Source organism: Adiantum capillus-veneris, chromosome 8 (assembly GCF_014529385.1).
Source record: "Adiantum capillus-veneris isolate H3 chromosome 8, ASM1452938v2, whole genome shotgun sequence".
In the NCBI taxonomy this organism is placed as follows: Eukaryota; Viridiplantae; Streptophyta; class Polypodiopsida; order Polypodiales; family Pteridaceae; genus Adiantum; species Adiantum capillus-veneris.
Window position 1 is genome coordinate 152,912,113 of NC_140938.1, and position 12,478 is coordinate 152,924,590.

Here is a 12,478-nt window from a genome sequence, read left to right on the forward strand (position 1 = left end):
AACACTAAACGATTACAACATTAGGTAGAGTCGATGACATTCAAAACGTAGGTTCTACAGAAGAAAACAGAACTTTAAAAGCACTACTTACAACGAAGTAATACGCTTGATTTTCTGACTACTCGTATACATATAATACACAATCCCATGCAATGTAGCTGAAGTCTTTTTTGTCAAATACAACACACATGAGCCATTTTATTTTAAGACACTGCAGACGAACAACAAATACTCAGAACATCATCTAAAGATGCATGGTCTCCAGTCCCTTCATCTTTCCTGGAATAGAGCAGCTGTGTGCCCTTAAAAATAAGTAAACCTCCCTGCATCCACAGATAAAATCTCTCTCTCTCTCTCTCTCTCTCTCTCATTCATTACATACTCACCTGCAAACTCCGCAGGCGTTTGCAAACGTTTGCACAAACCTGAAATTTGCCTACCTGTTGCAAGCTTTGCTGTATTTTGCACTAGCATTTCTTGTATGAACTTCGAGCGATAAGCTATGAACTCTTAAGTTTCAAGTTTTCCATAGTGTTCTCTTGTATAACCTTTCAAAATTCTTTGTCCTACATTATTGTGTATGTTTCGAGTTTAAATTCCCAAACTCAAACTCGGTTCTCAATTATGAAAACACCCTCCGCGAATGAAAGCTCACCCACCCCGGCTGCATTCTTTGCAAACTCGGCATTCCCTTAAAGCCTTTCCGTTTATTCAACAGTTTAATACCGTCTTTTCGGGAGGCAACTTACACAAGCTTCAGATTTTGCAAAGCGGCATCCCACCTCAAAGGGAAAGCACAAATGTGGTGGTCTACACTTTTACTACATAAGAAAGCACTAGGTGAGGTTCAAAAGGTTGTTTTCATCCATTAGGTTGATACCTCAGTACGAAGTGGATGTCTTTGACAGCACGGCACCACCTTCGGATGAAAGTGTAAGATACTTTGTCTATTTAGTCGAAGATTTTGGATACTTTTCTACCTGTAGCTTCTTTTCGCAATGTGTCTCTCAAGGAACAGATAAGGAATATATTGTCGTGGTCTACCAAAGAAATTCAGCGCTACTGTTTGAAGCTGAAGTCTTAGGGAATTCAGCAACTTATGGATCATGCTTTGGATAGTTATTCAATGTTCTCAGGTTCCTTGACTTATGCTATGGACGAGCCAAGTGTCCAAGGCTACAGTGAAAGACTCTTCAAAAGGGAGGAAGAAAAGCAAGAAGCTGGTTCAGAAAAAGAAATCCACAGCCCCTCAAATGTCTGTCGAGTATTAGAAGCAAGGACAGTGCTGTGGGTGTGGTGAAATGGGGCATTTTTTTGCAAAGTGCCCTAAGAAAAGAGGAAGAGCATGAAGACAAACCGGTAACTTGTAGAGCGGCAAAGGACAGAGCAAATAAGGAGAAGATGAAAGGAGGGTTTGTACCAAATTTCATGAGGACGCCTGGAGACCACAAGAATAAGAGTATGGAGTTTTGCAGAGCGTGGGGCTAAGTACAAGATCCCGAAGCCCTATTTTCTTCGACATCAGAGCCAAGGCCAACTTTATTTCACCAAAGATGGCGACTTGATCAGAAATCAAGCTTGACAAGATGGGACCACAGATGGGTGTGTTAGCGGCACATGGGCATGAAAGTCACCGGAACACCTGTCATAGGCAAACTTTGATAAGCATTGTAAGGGGTACATTGGGCATGAGGACTTCAACATCATGCCTTTGGAAGGGTGTGATGTACTCTTGGGGATGCCTTGGCACCACAAGAACGTCGTCGTCGTGGATTATCTAGAAAATTCCAGTTGAGAAATAGTAAGGGTAGAGATGTGGTCATAGATGTGAAACTTAAAGGCGAGCTAGTCCCTCTTGTATCAACTGCAGCAATTTCAAAATTAATGAAATCAAGTATTCTTGTTTGCTTGAACTCTCTAAATAACATGAAAGAAACTAAGGACTCAAGATTTTCAGAGCTAGACTCAAAAGCGTTTTCTTCAAGCTTATGTCGATTGCTTCTCTGAGGGTTTACATGGAGAGGTATCTCTTGAACAACCAGAGGATCATACCATTGAGTACTCCTCCAAACTCACCACCTTACAAGGTGAGCAGAGCTCAACAAGAAGAATTCATGAGCCAAGTGAAGATCTTTTGGAAAAGGGTTTGATCCACCACAATACTTACTTTTTTTGTTCTCCAGTATTGAATTCTGTCTTCAAATAGACTGCAGGACTGGCTCAACTACTGTTTAAACTTTACAATAATATCACTACCCACCTAAAATCCCGAATAATGATAGCTCTGACCAAGAGCTAGCCAAATAAAGCCATCTGAGATGCCCCAGTGGCACTCCTCCAAACATACTAGAAACCCGCAGGACCTCTCTCAATCGATGGCACTATCACTACCTAGGAGAAAACTTGAAAGCGTTAAATGCAAACGGTCAAGACTGCCACTCCTCTACACTGTGGAACCTGTGCCAATTGATGGCACTACCTCTGATAAGGCAAAGACTGAAAGCATAGAATGCAAACTGTCATGAGCATGTGCAGCATAATACAAGGAAAGTAAAGTGTCATCTGCATACTCCTGATCAATCTTCTTGGTAAATGGACTATTTTCTTATATTTCAGAGTACTTTCTTATTTAATGAAATTAGGATATTTAAATATGTATACTTAATTGTAAAAGTTAGAAACTGTAAATCTACTCAAATTGATAAAAGCTATCAGAAACCAAACACTCTAATGTGTCATGAAACACTCTGATGTGTCATATGATGGGTGACATTAAGCATCGCGAAGGAGTTGTATTGTTACTTCGGTGGAAGAGACCGGGAAACGGGTATTCCCGATGCGTCACATGATGGGTGACGGGAGCATCGAATAGGGAATATTCCATTGGTCTAGGAGGAAATCAGAACTGGAAAAAGGAATATGTGTAAAGACGCAGGCACAAGAATAAAGATGGGTTTTGAGAAGCTTTTTCTAAAAAGCGGAATATTCATTAAGTGCTTTCCGAGAAAGCAGATGCTTTCCCGTGAAGAATCTCTATCTTCATTGCATTCTCTCTTTCCGCTCTACCAACATTATACCTACGTGCCATGGCATCACACGATGCTTCTTCGCACGATAATGGGACTACTAGCACGCACCAACAAAATGTTATGGACATGTGAATGTATCTGCCCAATAGCGCACCGTATCCCATGAGATAAGTGTGTATCCATGTATGCAGGCCTAGTCACAAAACTGTCCTCCGTGAGTTGGGGAAGATGCTCTCTATAAAAGGAGAGAGAGAGAGAGAGAGAGAGAGAGAGAGAGAGAGAGAGAGACTAAAACGACAAAAAAAATACAAGAAACTCTAAAAAACAACAAGAAATGATTGTGAAACCCTAGAAAACAGAGAAAATTAGCTTTAAAACCCTAAAAAATAGCAACACACGTATTTGAATTCTAAAAAACAGCAAAAAGCAACGACAAAACCATTAAAAAAAAGTAAAAGACAGTTTCAAAACCCTAAAAACACCAAGAAGCAGTGACAAAACCCTAAAAAATAGCAAAAAAACAGTTCTGAAACCCTAAAAACAGCCAAAAAAAACAATTTCGAAACCCTAAAAACAGCAAAACAAGTGGTGACGAAACCCTGAAAACAGAGAGAGAAATGAAATGATATATTAACGTCTTCAAAAGGCCAAAATGACCTATGAGACCAAAAAGTTACAATTGGTGAATCTGATACCATGTCTGAGTACGGAAATTACGAAGTTACAAAGAACTAACACTAAAACACTAAGGAGAAAGGAAATAGGGGGAGGCGGGGGGGGGGGGGGGGGGGGGGGGGTGGGTTCAGATGAAATCTCTCATCAGTCGCTGTCGGATCTCATCGACCTCCTCCATGGTCAGTACTCTGGTTGGGCATCTTGATCTGTATCTTCTGTTGCAACCTTCGTCGGTAGCGGGAGACCCCCCGAGGTTGAGGACGTCTGGATCTGCCAAGCTCCGTAGCTCGATCAAGCAATGTACCTCTAGTATGAGTAGGCTTTGAGATCTGCTGTAATGACTGCTCCGTTGGCTCTTCTCTGGCTGGTATAAAGAAATCTGTGATTCGTCTCTGAGACTGTCTTTCCTCCGATGTCCTCAGCAAGCTCTCCCTATGTCTGTGCAGCTCTAGCAGAACAATCCGAGACACCTCTGATCCTTGTATCTCATGACTCTAGAAAAAAGTCCGAACCCTTCTCTGAACAGGCAGTGGAAGCGGCCGCGTATCTCATAGTATGTCGGGCAATGACATGTGTAGTGTAGCTCTGTCTCTGGTTCTAAGTTACATAGGTGACATATCCTAGTTCTTGCCGGCACCCGTCGAAATCGGCCAGTCTCGATTTGGAGCTGATGTGAGGATGTGCGTATTTGTCCAATAGCACATCTTATCCCATGAGATAAGTGTGTGTCCATGTATGCAGGCCTAGTCACAAAGTCGTCCTCCGTGAGTTGGAGAAGATGCTCTCTAGTAGAAGGCCATCTTCGTGCCTAACTTCTGTGTTGGCTGTATCCATGTGCTCCTGGTATTTAGCTGAATCAGATCCTGACGTATGAGTCTAGTGATCTCTATCCGTGTGAGAGACAGGGAGGGTGCATCGAGGGAGTATTGAAGCGGAGGTAATCTATCCATGTTGAGACCATGTGACTGAAACCATGCTGTCATCTGTCCATACCAACATGCTGTATCGCCTTGTAGACCTAGTTGTCGAGATGACTCGAAGGCAAGCCGAGCGTATCTGTCCCTGGGAGATCCCATAGACCGTGCACAAAGGAAACTGATCTCGTCAATGCCTCCACCACGGGGGGGGGGGGGCTAGCTCGGCTCAAATAATCTCATGTGGTACTGAGGCCTTAGCCCGAATCATCCGAGCGATCATAGAGACCAAAGGCCTCTCCATACATCTCCATCCATCTGTGTTGCCAGATCTCCCACGGTGATCTACTGAGGGTCCCCATACCTGAACTCCATAGAGCATAGCTGGAGTCACTAGAGTGTCAAAAAGCCAAAGCTTTGTTCGCGGTTCCTGAAACTGAACCTGCGAACACATCCTCTCCAGTCCTCCCAAAGGTGCATATGCTCTTGTCAGTCTAGTCTCTGATGCTCTCCTTAGTGACAACACCGGTCCACCGAAGACTACCCAAGATAAGTATATGCATATGTGTACTCCACAATCTCCTGGCCATACATAAATGTGGGTGCCGACCTCCTGACCCACTGTGGTGTGGTGTTGAACACCATAACCTTGGTTTTCCCCATATTGACAGACAATCCACTGTCACGAGCAAATGTATGCAGAGCATCCAAATGACGATGCATCCCCTCTGGAGAGTCACAAATCAGCACAATATCATCAACATATAGTAACAGCGGAATCCATGTCCCTGCTAGCTGAGCCCCCCTGTCCCCCTGACGCTCTACATAGTCCGAAAACTCATCCACTACATCCCAAAAAGAGTCGGGGATAGGGGGCATCCTTGCTTTACTCCAATAGTGGAGAGGACCATGTCAAACATTCCCTCAATGGTGCGTACCCGCCCCATCACTGTCCTGTATAGAGCCAGAATCCTCCAAATCAGCTCTGTAGGCACACCCATGTCCTGTAATCTGCATATAAGTCTGGCTATCGGCACTGTGTCGAAAGCTTTGCGGAAATCCACAAAGCTACAATAGATCCTCTTGCCATGGTGTCTACCCTCCTCAATAATAGCTCTGAGTGTCAGAATCTGGTCAAGAGTGGAGAAACCTCTCCTGAAACCTGCTTGCCTTGGTGCTCTTATGCCCTCTCGCTCTGCCCATCTACTCAGCTCCTATTCAAGAATGGATGCATACAGCCTAGCTAGTGTGTGACCAACCATGATGGTGCGATAATTCTCGGGAATCATGGGATCTCCTTACTTGAAAATAGGCACAATCGTGGATATACTCCAAGTCTCGGAAAAGCCTTCATACATGGCTCGATTAAACCGCATAGCCAGGAGCTCTGCAAGCATATCTCTGGCATGGATGAAGTGCTCTGCTACCAGACCATCATGATCATGTGCTCTCCTTGTCTTCATCCTGTCAATAGCTTTCCTTACCCTCTCGGCAGTAAAGAAAGAACATGTCTCCGGGCTTGTCTCTAGTGGGTCCGGCAGAGGTGGTTGTCCTGATACTGTGTAGAGAGATGTGGCATATTCCCCCCATGTCTCAGTGGAGGTGACCACTGGTGGTGGTGAATGTTCATGGAATAGCCTCCATGCTTCACTTGAGTCCTGACTTAAAAATAACTGATACAGATCTTGCTCTAGCTGGGATAAATAAGCCCTTTTCTTTCATCGCACTAGGCGGCGAAAGATAATCCGTGACTGTCTATGTATGGTAATACCATAGTTACCCGGAACGCGGAACGGAAACGGCGACGGGATCCCCGCGGAACGGGGGAACGGCTAGGGGTTCGGAACGGGAACGGCGCGGAACGGGAGGTATAAAAAACACCCAAATAGTGCATTTTTTAGCTTCTTGTGTTTAAATACAAGGAGTATTAGAGTGCTTTGACTCTAATACTCACAAAAAACTCGTTTTGAAGACCATTCAATCTTGCTATGACTAGATGATGTGAGAGAGAGAGAGAGAGAGGGAGAGACTCGAGAGAGTGAGAGGGAGAGGGAGAGATTTGAGAGAGTGGGAGGGACAGGAAGAGAGCTTGAAGGCTTAAAGCCTTGAGCCTTGAGAGAGTGAGTCTTGAGAGGGAGAGATCTTGAGAGTGTGAGAGGGAGAGAGCTTGAGCCTTGAGGATTAGCTTGTGGAGAGAAAGGGGGAGGGGGGTGCATTTTATGAGTCCTTGAGGCCTTGCACACTTCAAAAAGAAGCCCAAACATTTACTTCAATTTTTTCAATTTTTGCCAAATTTGTTTGTAGCCGTTGGCCGTTCCAGGGGCATTCCGAAACGTTTTGGGGGCGTTCGGAACGTTCCGGAACGGCCGTTCCGGTTTGCACTGGCCACCCGGAACGTCAAACGTTTCGGGACGTTTCGGAACGTTCGGGAAGGGAACTGCCCCCCCGGAACGCCGGAACGGGGGCTAGGGGGCGTTCCCCGGTAACTATGGGTAATACCCATGAGCACTTCCCTTGGTAACTTGATCCTCATCTCTCTACACTCTTCATCATACCAACTGTTCTAGGGCATTTTTCAAGATCGTCTCCGTGTAGGCTGGCTGTGGGGGTATGCTTTTGATGCTGCATCATGGAGCGTCTATGTCAGTATCTGAGTGAGTTCATCTAGTGGCCGTCCTGGCTCCTAGGTGCATAGCTTCCATGTATATCTCATCCATATACAGGATTTTAACGTCGTAGGAAACTATCCCAAGAGACCTCAAAGATCTATCCGACAAGTTGAACTCAAGACCTGTTATGAGAGAGAGAGAGAGAGAGAGAGAGAGAGAGAGAGAGAGAGAGAGAAATGAAATGAAATGTTATATTAACGTCTTCAAAAGGCCAAAGTGACCTATGAGACCAGAAAGTTACAATGTGGTGGATCTGATACAAAGTCAGAGTAACAAGATGACAAAAATGAAATGACAAATGTCAAAATAAAATACTAAGGAATCCTAAACTGCTAGGTGTGAACTAGGCAGCTAGCTGGAATAGCTAGATCACAAGAGATCCAGCATCGGTCGCTGGCAGATCTCATCAATCTCCTCCATAGTCAGTAGTCTGACCGGGCGTCCTGCATGTCGAGCCAAAGTGATCTGAATCCTTTGATGCAACCTCCGTCGATGCTGTGTAGTCCTGCATAGTCGTGGGCGTCTGGATCTCCCCAGCTCAGTCGCTCGGTCGATCAATGTGCCTTTGGTGTGAGGCGACGAGCTCTGCTGTGGTAGTAACTCCTCCGGGTGTCCAGTCGCAGCTCTAAAGAAATCTGTGATCTGTCTCTGAGACTGGCTAGCCATGAAACCATGATGTCATCTCCCCGTACCAGCATACTGTATCTCCCTGCATGGCTAACTGTCAAGAGGACTCAAGTGCAAGGCAGGCATATCTGTCTCTAGGAAGTTCCCACATGCGGTGTATGGAGACTGATTTGGTGAGCGCCTCAACCACTAGTGGGGGGGCAGCTAGCTCTGCTCGGACAATAGCACATGGTACTGAAGCCTTGGCTCTAATGAGCCGCGAGATCATAGAGACCAGAGGCTTCTCCATGCCCCCCCATCCATCACTGCGGCTTGTCCTCCCGTGATGATCCAATGAAGGTCCCCAAATCTCAGCTCCATAAAGCAATGCAGAAGCCACCAGAGTGTCAAAGAGCCAGAGCTTCCTCCGAGGCTCCTGAAACTGAACCTGTGAGCACATCCTTTCCAATCTACCCAATGCTGCATGGGCTCTGGTCAGTCTAGTCTCTACTGCCCTCCTCAATGAAAATGCTGGCCCACTAAAAACCACTCCGAGGTAAGTGTACGCATCTGTATACTCCACTGTCTCCTGGCCGTATGTGAATGCTCGCGCTGACCTCCTGATCCACTGTGGGGTGGTATTAAATACCATGACCTTGGTTTTACCAAGGTTGACGGACAAACCACTTTCCTGAGCAAACCTATTCAAAACATCCAAGTGACGTTGCATCCCCTCCGGAGAGTCGGAGATCAACACAATATCATCAGCATATAACAATAATGGAATCCATGTCCCTGCCAGCTGTGCACCTCTATCACCATCTCTCTCAATGTAGTCAGAAACTTCATCCACATACATACCAAATAGAGAGAGAGAAGAGAAGAAAGAATTTTTAACGTCGTAGGAAACTATCCCGAGAGAGAGAGAGAGAGAGAGAGAGAGAGAGAGAGAGAGAGAGAGAGAGAGAGAGAGAGACCCTGCTACACCAATGAGTATAAGCTTGGTCAATAGTCCACTGGGTATTCATGTCTGTACATTAAATGCACTAGGATGATAAACAACAGTAGACAGAGAATAGTATTCATTCAAACATGTAGACAACCAACTAATGAGACTGATAAAAGAAACTATACCAGGGAGTGCATTGCAATTCCTGGTACGTGCCTAAGGCTTCAAAATTGAGCATGTGAGATTCATGCATCAACTGGACAGTACGTTGTCTGGCAGGTCTGCAAGTGGCCTATCCAAACTAACTCGCACCTTGACACAGTCACAGATATTTTCTTTGATTTTTACTGATAATTTCAGAACCATCAAAAAGTGGCCAAAAAATGTCCATTGCAAGTTCCCAAAAGATAGTGTACACCTCAACATTTTGATAGCATTCACAAAAATTTTATATACCTAGATGAATCCGAGAAAATCCCGGATCCACAAAATTCTCCATCAATTCAGATTCATGCTGGACAAACAAGCATTTCCACTTTGAAAACAAAATCAAAAGACCACAGGCGAGAAAATCAAAAGGCAGCTTGTTGTACCAATCTGCCTTGAGGGACATCAAAATGCAAAATTGAGGAGCCCAGGCTGTTGGAAGCCCAAATGGAGACATTAATAAACCAGATCAAGCAAACAGTTTGCAATGAATGCAAACATCAAAATAATCATACAACTGCCAGAGCGTTCGCCTGGAACTACACATCAGACTATCAACTACCGATAAAAAAGATTGGACACCACTATCAATGAAGTATGCCATTAAATTCTCTCTCAACGCAACAATAACTTGCCTGTTGTAAAACTGAGCTCCGATCCTCAGGTGTAGCATCGAGTGTATATGCTTTCAATGATTTTTGTATTGTGTCAAGTCGACTCAACACCTTTGCCTGTGCAATGCCGTAACAATTTAATAAGGGAAATGAAACATTGCACAAGAAGCCCAAGTCAAAATTTACACTGACAAACAACACGCAATAGAATTTAAAATGCTATGCTTACACTTGCGGGATTAAAAAATGTTCGGCCCAAGCCATAGTATAGACCAAGCGCATCATATGCCTGACATAGCAAATAACCATTGAGAAGTTTGCACAAGAATAATGGGATCATGTGGTGAGCAAAAACCTATAGAAACTGCCAGCATAAACTTCAAGTGACTCATCACCATAGTTGGATGAGGGGAAAAGGATAAGATAATGCTAACTTCAAAGCAATTGATGCAAGACATAAGCATTAAACTCCTACTCGCATATCAAGACAAACAATCATGAAGACATGGGCATCCTGAAGAATGGCGGGCTGGTGCGTGGTGCACAAAAGTACCCACACTGGCAAGCAAGCTGACTTCATCAACTTCTTGCCGGCCATGAACAGTGCCCATGTACATACCTTGCGCTCAGGATCAGCATACAGATTTTCTTTCGGGAATGGAAGCTGCAAAACCAGATGATTACATTTATAGCACGTTTTCTGAAAATTAAAACCTCTGAAACTTGGTTGTAAAGGTAACTGTGTCCACCAAAAGGCCAACCTTTTCTGCCAGAATTTGCGCTTTGTCAGGTGTACCAACACCTATAGCTATTAATTGCACACCCGCTGCCTCAAATTTAGGCTTCGCATCGCGCAAAGAGGCTGCAAACTCCCAGCTGATCCATCAAAACATCAAAAACATAAGACGAGACAAGAAGACCCCGTTCAGTTAAAAGAAGGCTCGTCTGCTACATCCATGTGTATTAAGCCCTTTGTTTTCTACCAATAAGCAATTCGCTCAGTATTAGATCCTCCTTAAAGAATACCCACGATAATATATACATACTTGGTCATCATCTAAGTCGTTATCAAATGTTTGTTTCTAGAGTAATTGAAAGCTTTCCTGACGATAATTTATACATACTTGGTCATCATCTAAGTCGTTATCAAATGTGTGTTTCTAGAGTAATTCAAAGCTTCCTGTCTACATTGAATTTGGAAAAAGTAGCTTGTTTCTAGGGTAATAAAAATCTTCCCGCATCCATTTCCCTGTCTACATTGAATATGAACAAAGCAGCTTACCACAAGGGGCAACCAAAATGCCGCAGAAAAGCTACCACAGCCATTCCCTGCACAGCCAGATAGGGTTCAAGAGGTGTAGGATGCACCATAATCATGCGCGCGCACACACACACACACAGAGTGTGTGAGTGTGTGTGTGTGTGTGTGTGTGTGTGTGTGTGTGTGTGTGTGTGTGTGTGTGTGTGTGTGAGAGAGAGAGAGAGAGAGAGAGAGAGAGAGAGAGAGCACACGTTCTTTTGGTCCCAGAGCTGTTGAAATTGAACAGGTGAACCATCAGCGGTGAGTATGGTAACGGAAGAGAGGGCTTGGGCCTCCTTAGAAGAGGAGGAATGAGGCGATGTCGCGGAGGAAGCGATGGCCTGCACGGGTCGAACAGCAGCACAGCCACAACTTGGAGCTCGCTGATGATGATGGAAGCCGTGAAGCCTCTTGTGCTGGTGCGACGGCCCCTTGTTGAACGCGACCAAGGTTAGCTGCTTCTCCACCAGCGTGGTGTTACATTGCCAACAACTGCTTGCCATTCCTGCTACTGCTACGGACATCAACCACTGTGCTAGGCAAATCACTTAATGTTAATCGTATGCCACGTGGTCGTACATAGTGATGCCACGTGGTGCTGAATGAATGTTGCCTCGCAGACCACATCCAATTCCATATTGCACTAGCCTCCTCTCTATATGGCAGGTTGTTAAATGGAGGGGATCAAGGGTCAAATCAAATAACGCTGACCGTCGATTTTCGCGAATGACGATTAGAAAATCCGGGAAAAATAGTAAATTCGGGGAAAGTGGTAAATTCAAATGGGCGGCGGCGCTAATAAATGATGACGGAATAATATCGCTTTTGGAAGTAAGAGCCTTAAAAGTGAGGGTATGTGGTCATTACATGCATGAATATGCACTCATCCTCACATTATGATCATTTTGGAGGTAGTGTGAGTAGTGTGAGGCATCAAGCACAAGAAGAATTTACATTCAAAAATGGTAAATTCGGGTTGTTTTGTAAATTTGAGTGAGATGCAGTGTGATTTTTTCCTTCTATCCTCTTACTTACACCTCAACTAAATTCTTATTCCCTTTTTTCTTTCCCCCTTCCACTCTTGTCTATTGTGGTCATGGAGTGGTATGTTGAAATGGATGATGCGGATGACGACTTTAACATCTTGGGAAGCTCCTATACTAGCTCAAGTGAAGAAGAAGATGATGCACACGAACACATACAAGATGAACAAGACCCTTGATAATGCAAATGTTGAGGACTCCATGTCAGTGGATGTGACTCAACATATATCTTCCAGTTAGTTCTCATTTGATAGAGATGCATATAGTTTAATGATCACATCACTCAATGAGGATACCTCCATGTCTTTGCATACACTCAAAATGATTGATCATAGAGGGATGCTTGATCTTAAGAAGTGGCGCAAAATGAAAGAGACGTTTTGCTTAAGAGAAGAAGAAAATGGTTCGCTTTGTATTTGTCTCAAACTCAACCCATCCATGAGAATCGCGTGTCTAGAGGATTGGCAAACCA

The 12,478-nt window shown here is 44.4% G+C and overlaps 1 protein-coding gene across 3 annotated transcripts; it reads right to left on the reverse strand.

Annotated features, from left to right (window-relative positions):
* Positions 1–87: 87 nt before the first annotated feature.
* LOC147453187 (Thioredoxin superfamily protein) lies at positions 88–11,536 on the reverse strand. 3 transcript variants are annotated; one of them, XM_086518653.1, is made up of 7 exons: positions 11,176–11,533; positions 10,946–10,992; positions 10,425–10,539; positions 10,283–10,327; positions 9,893–9,952; positions 9,681–9,780; positions 88–319 (listed from the first exon to the last, which is right to left on the reverse strand). In XM_086518653.1, exons 1-7 carry the CDS (start codon positions 11,485–11,487, stop codon positions 204–206), a joined length of 795 nt encoding a protein of 264 aa, XP_086374779.1. In that variant the 5' UTR covers positions 11,488–11,533; the 3' UTR covers positions 88–203. The 3 variants fall into 3 exon arrangements, with proteins under 3 accessions (XP_086374779.1, XP_086374778.1, XP_086374780.1); XM_086518652.1 differs by having other exon boundaries at positions 88–323; positions 9,685–9,780; positions 11,176–11,518; XM_086518654.1 differs by lacking the exon at positions 10,283–10,327 and having other exon boundaries at positions 88–323; positions 9,685–9,780; positions 11,176–11,536.
* Between the last annotated feature and the right edge of the window lie 942 nt (positions 11,537–12,478).

Coding starts and splice junctions, on each gene's coding strand:
- LOC147453187 (XM_086518653.1), bottom strand. CDS start 11,487: ATGTCCGTAGCAGTAGCAGGAATGGCAAGCAGTTGTTGGCAATGTAAC. Junction 10,540..10,945: donor CATTTTGGTTGCCCCTTGTG/GTAAGCTGCTTT, acceptor TTGATGGATCAG/CTGGGAGTTTGCAGCCTCTT. Junction 9,953..10,282: donor ATGCTGATCCTGAGCGCAAG/GTATGTACATGG, acceptor TTGCTATGTCAG/GCATATGATGCGCTTGGTCT.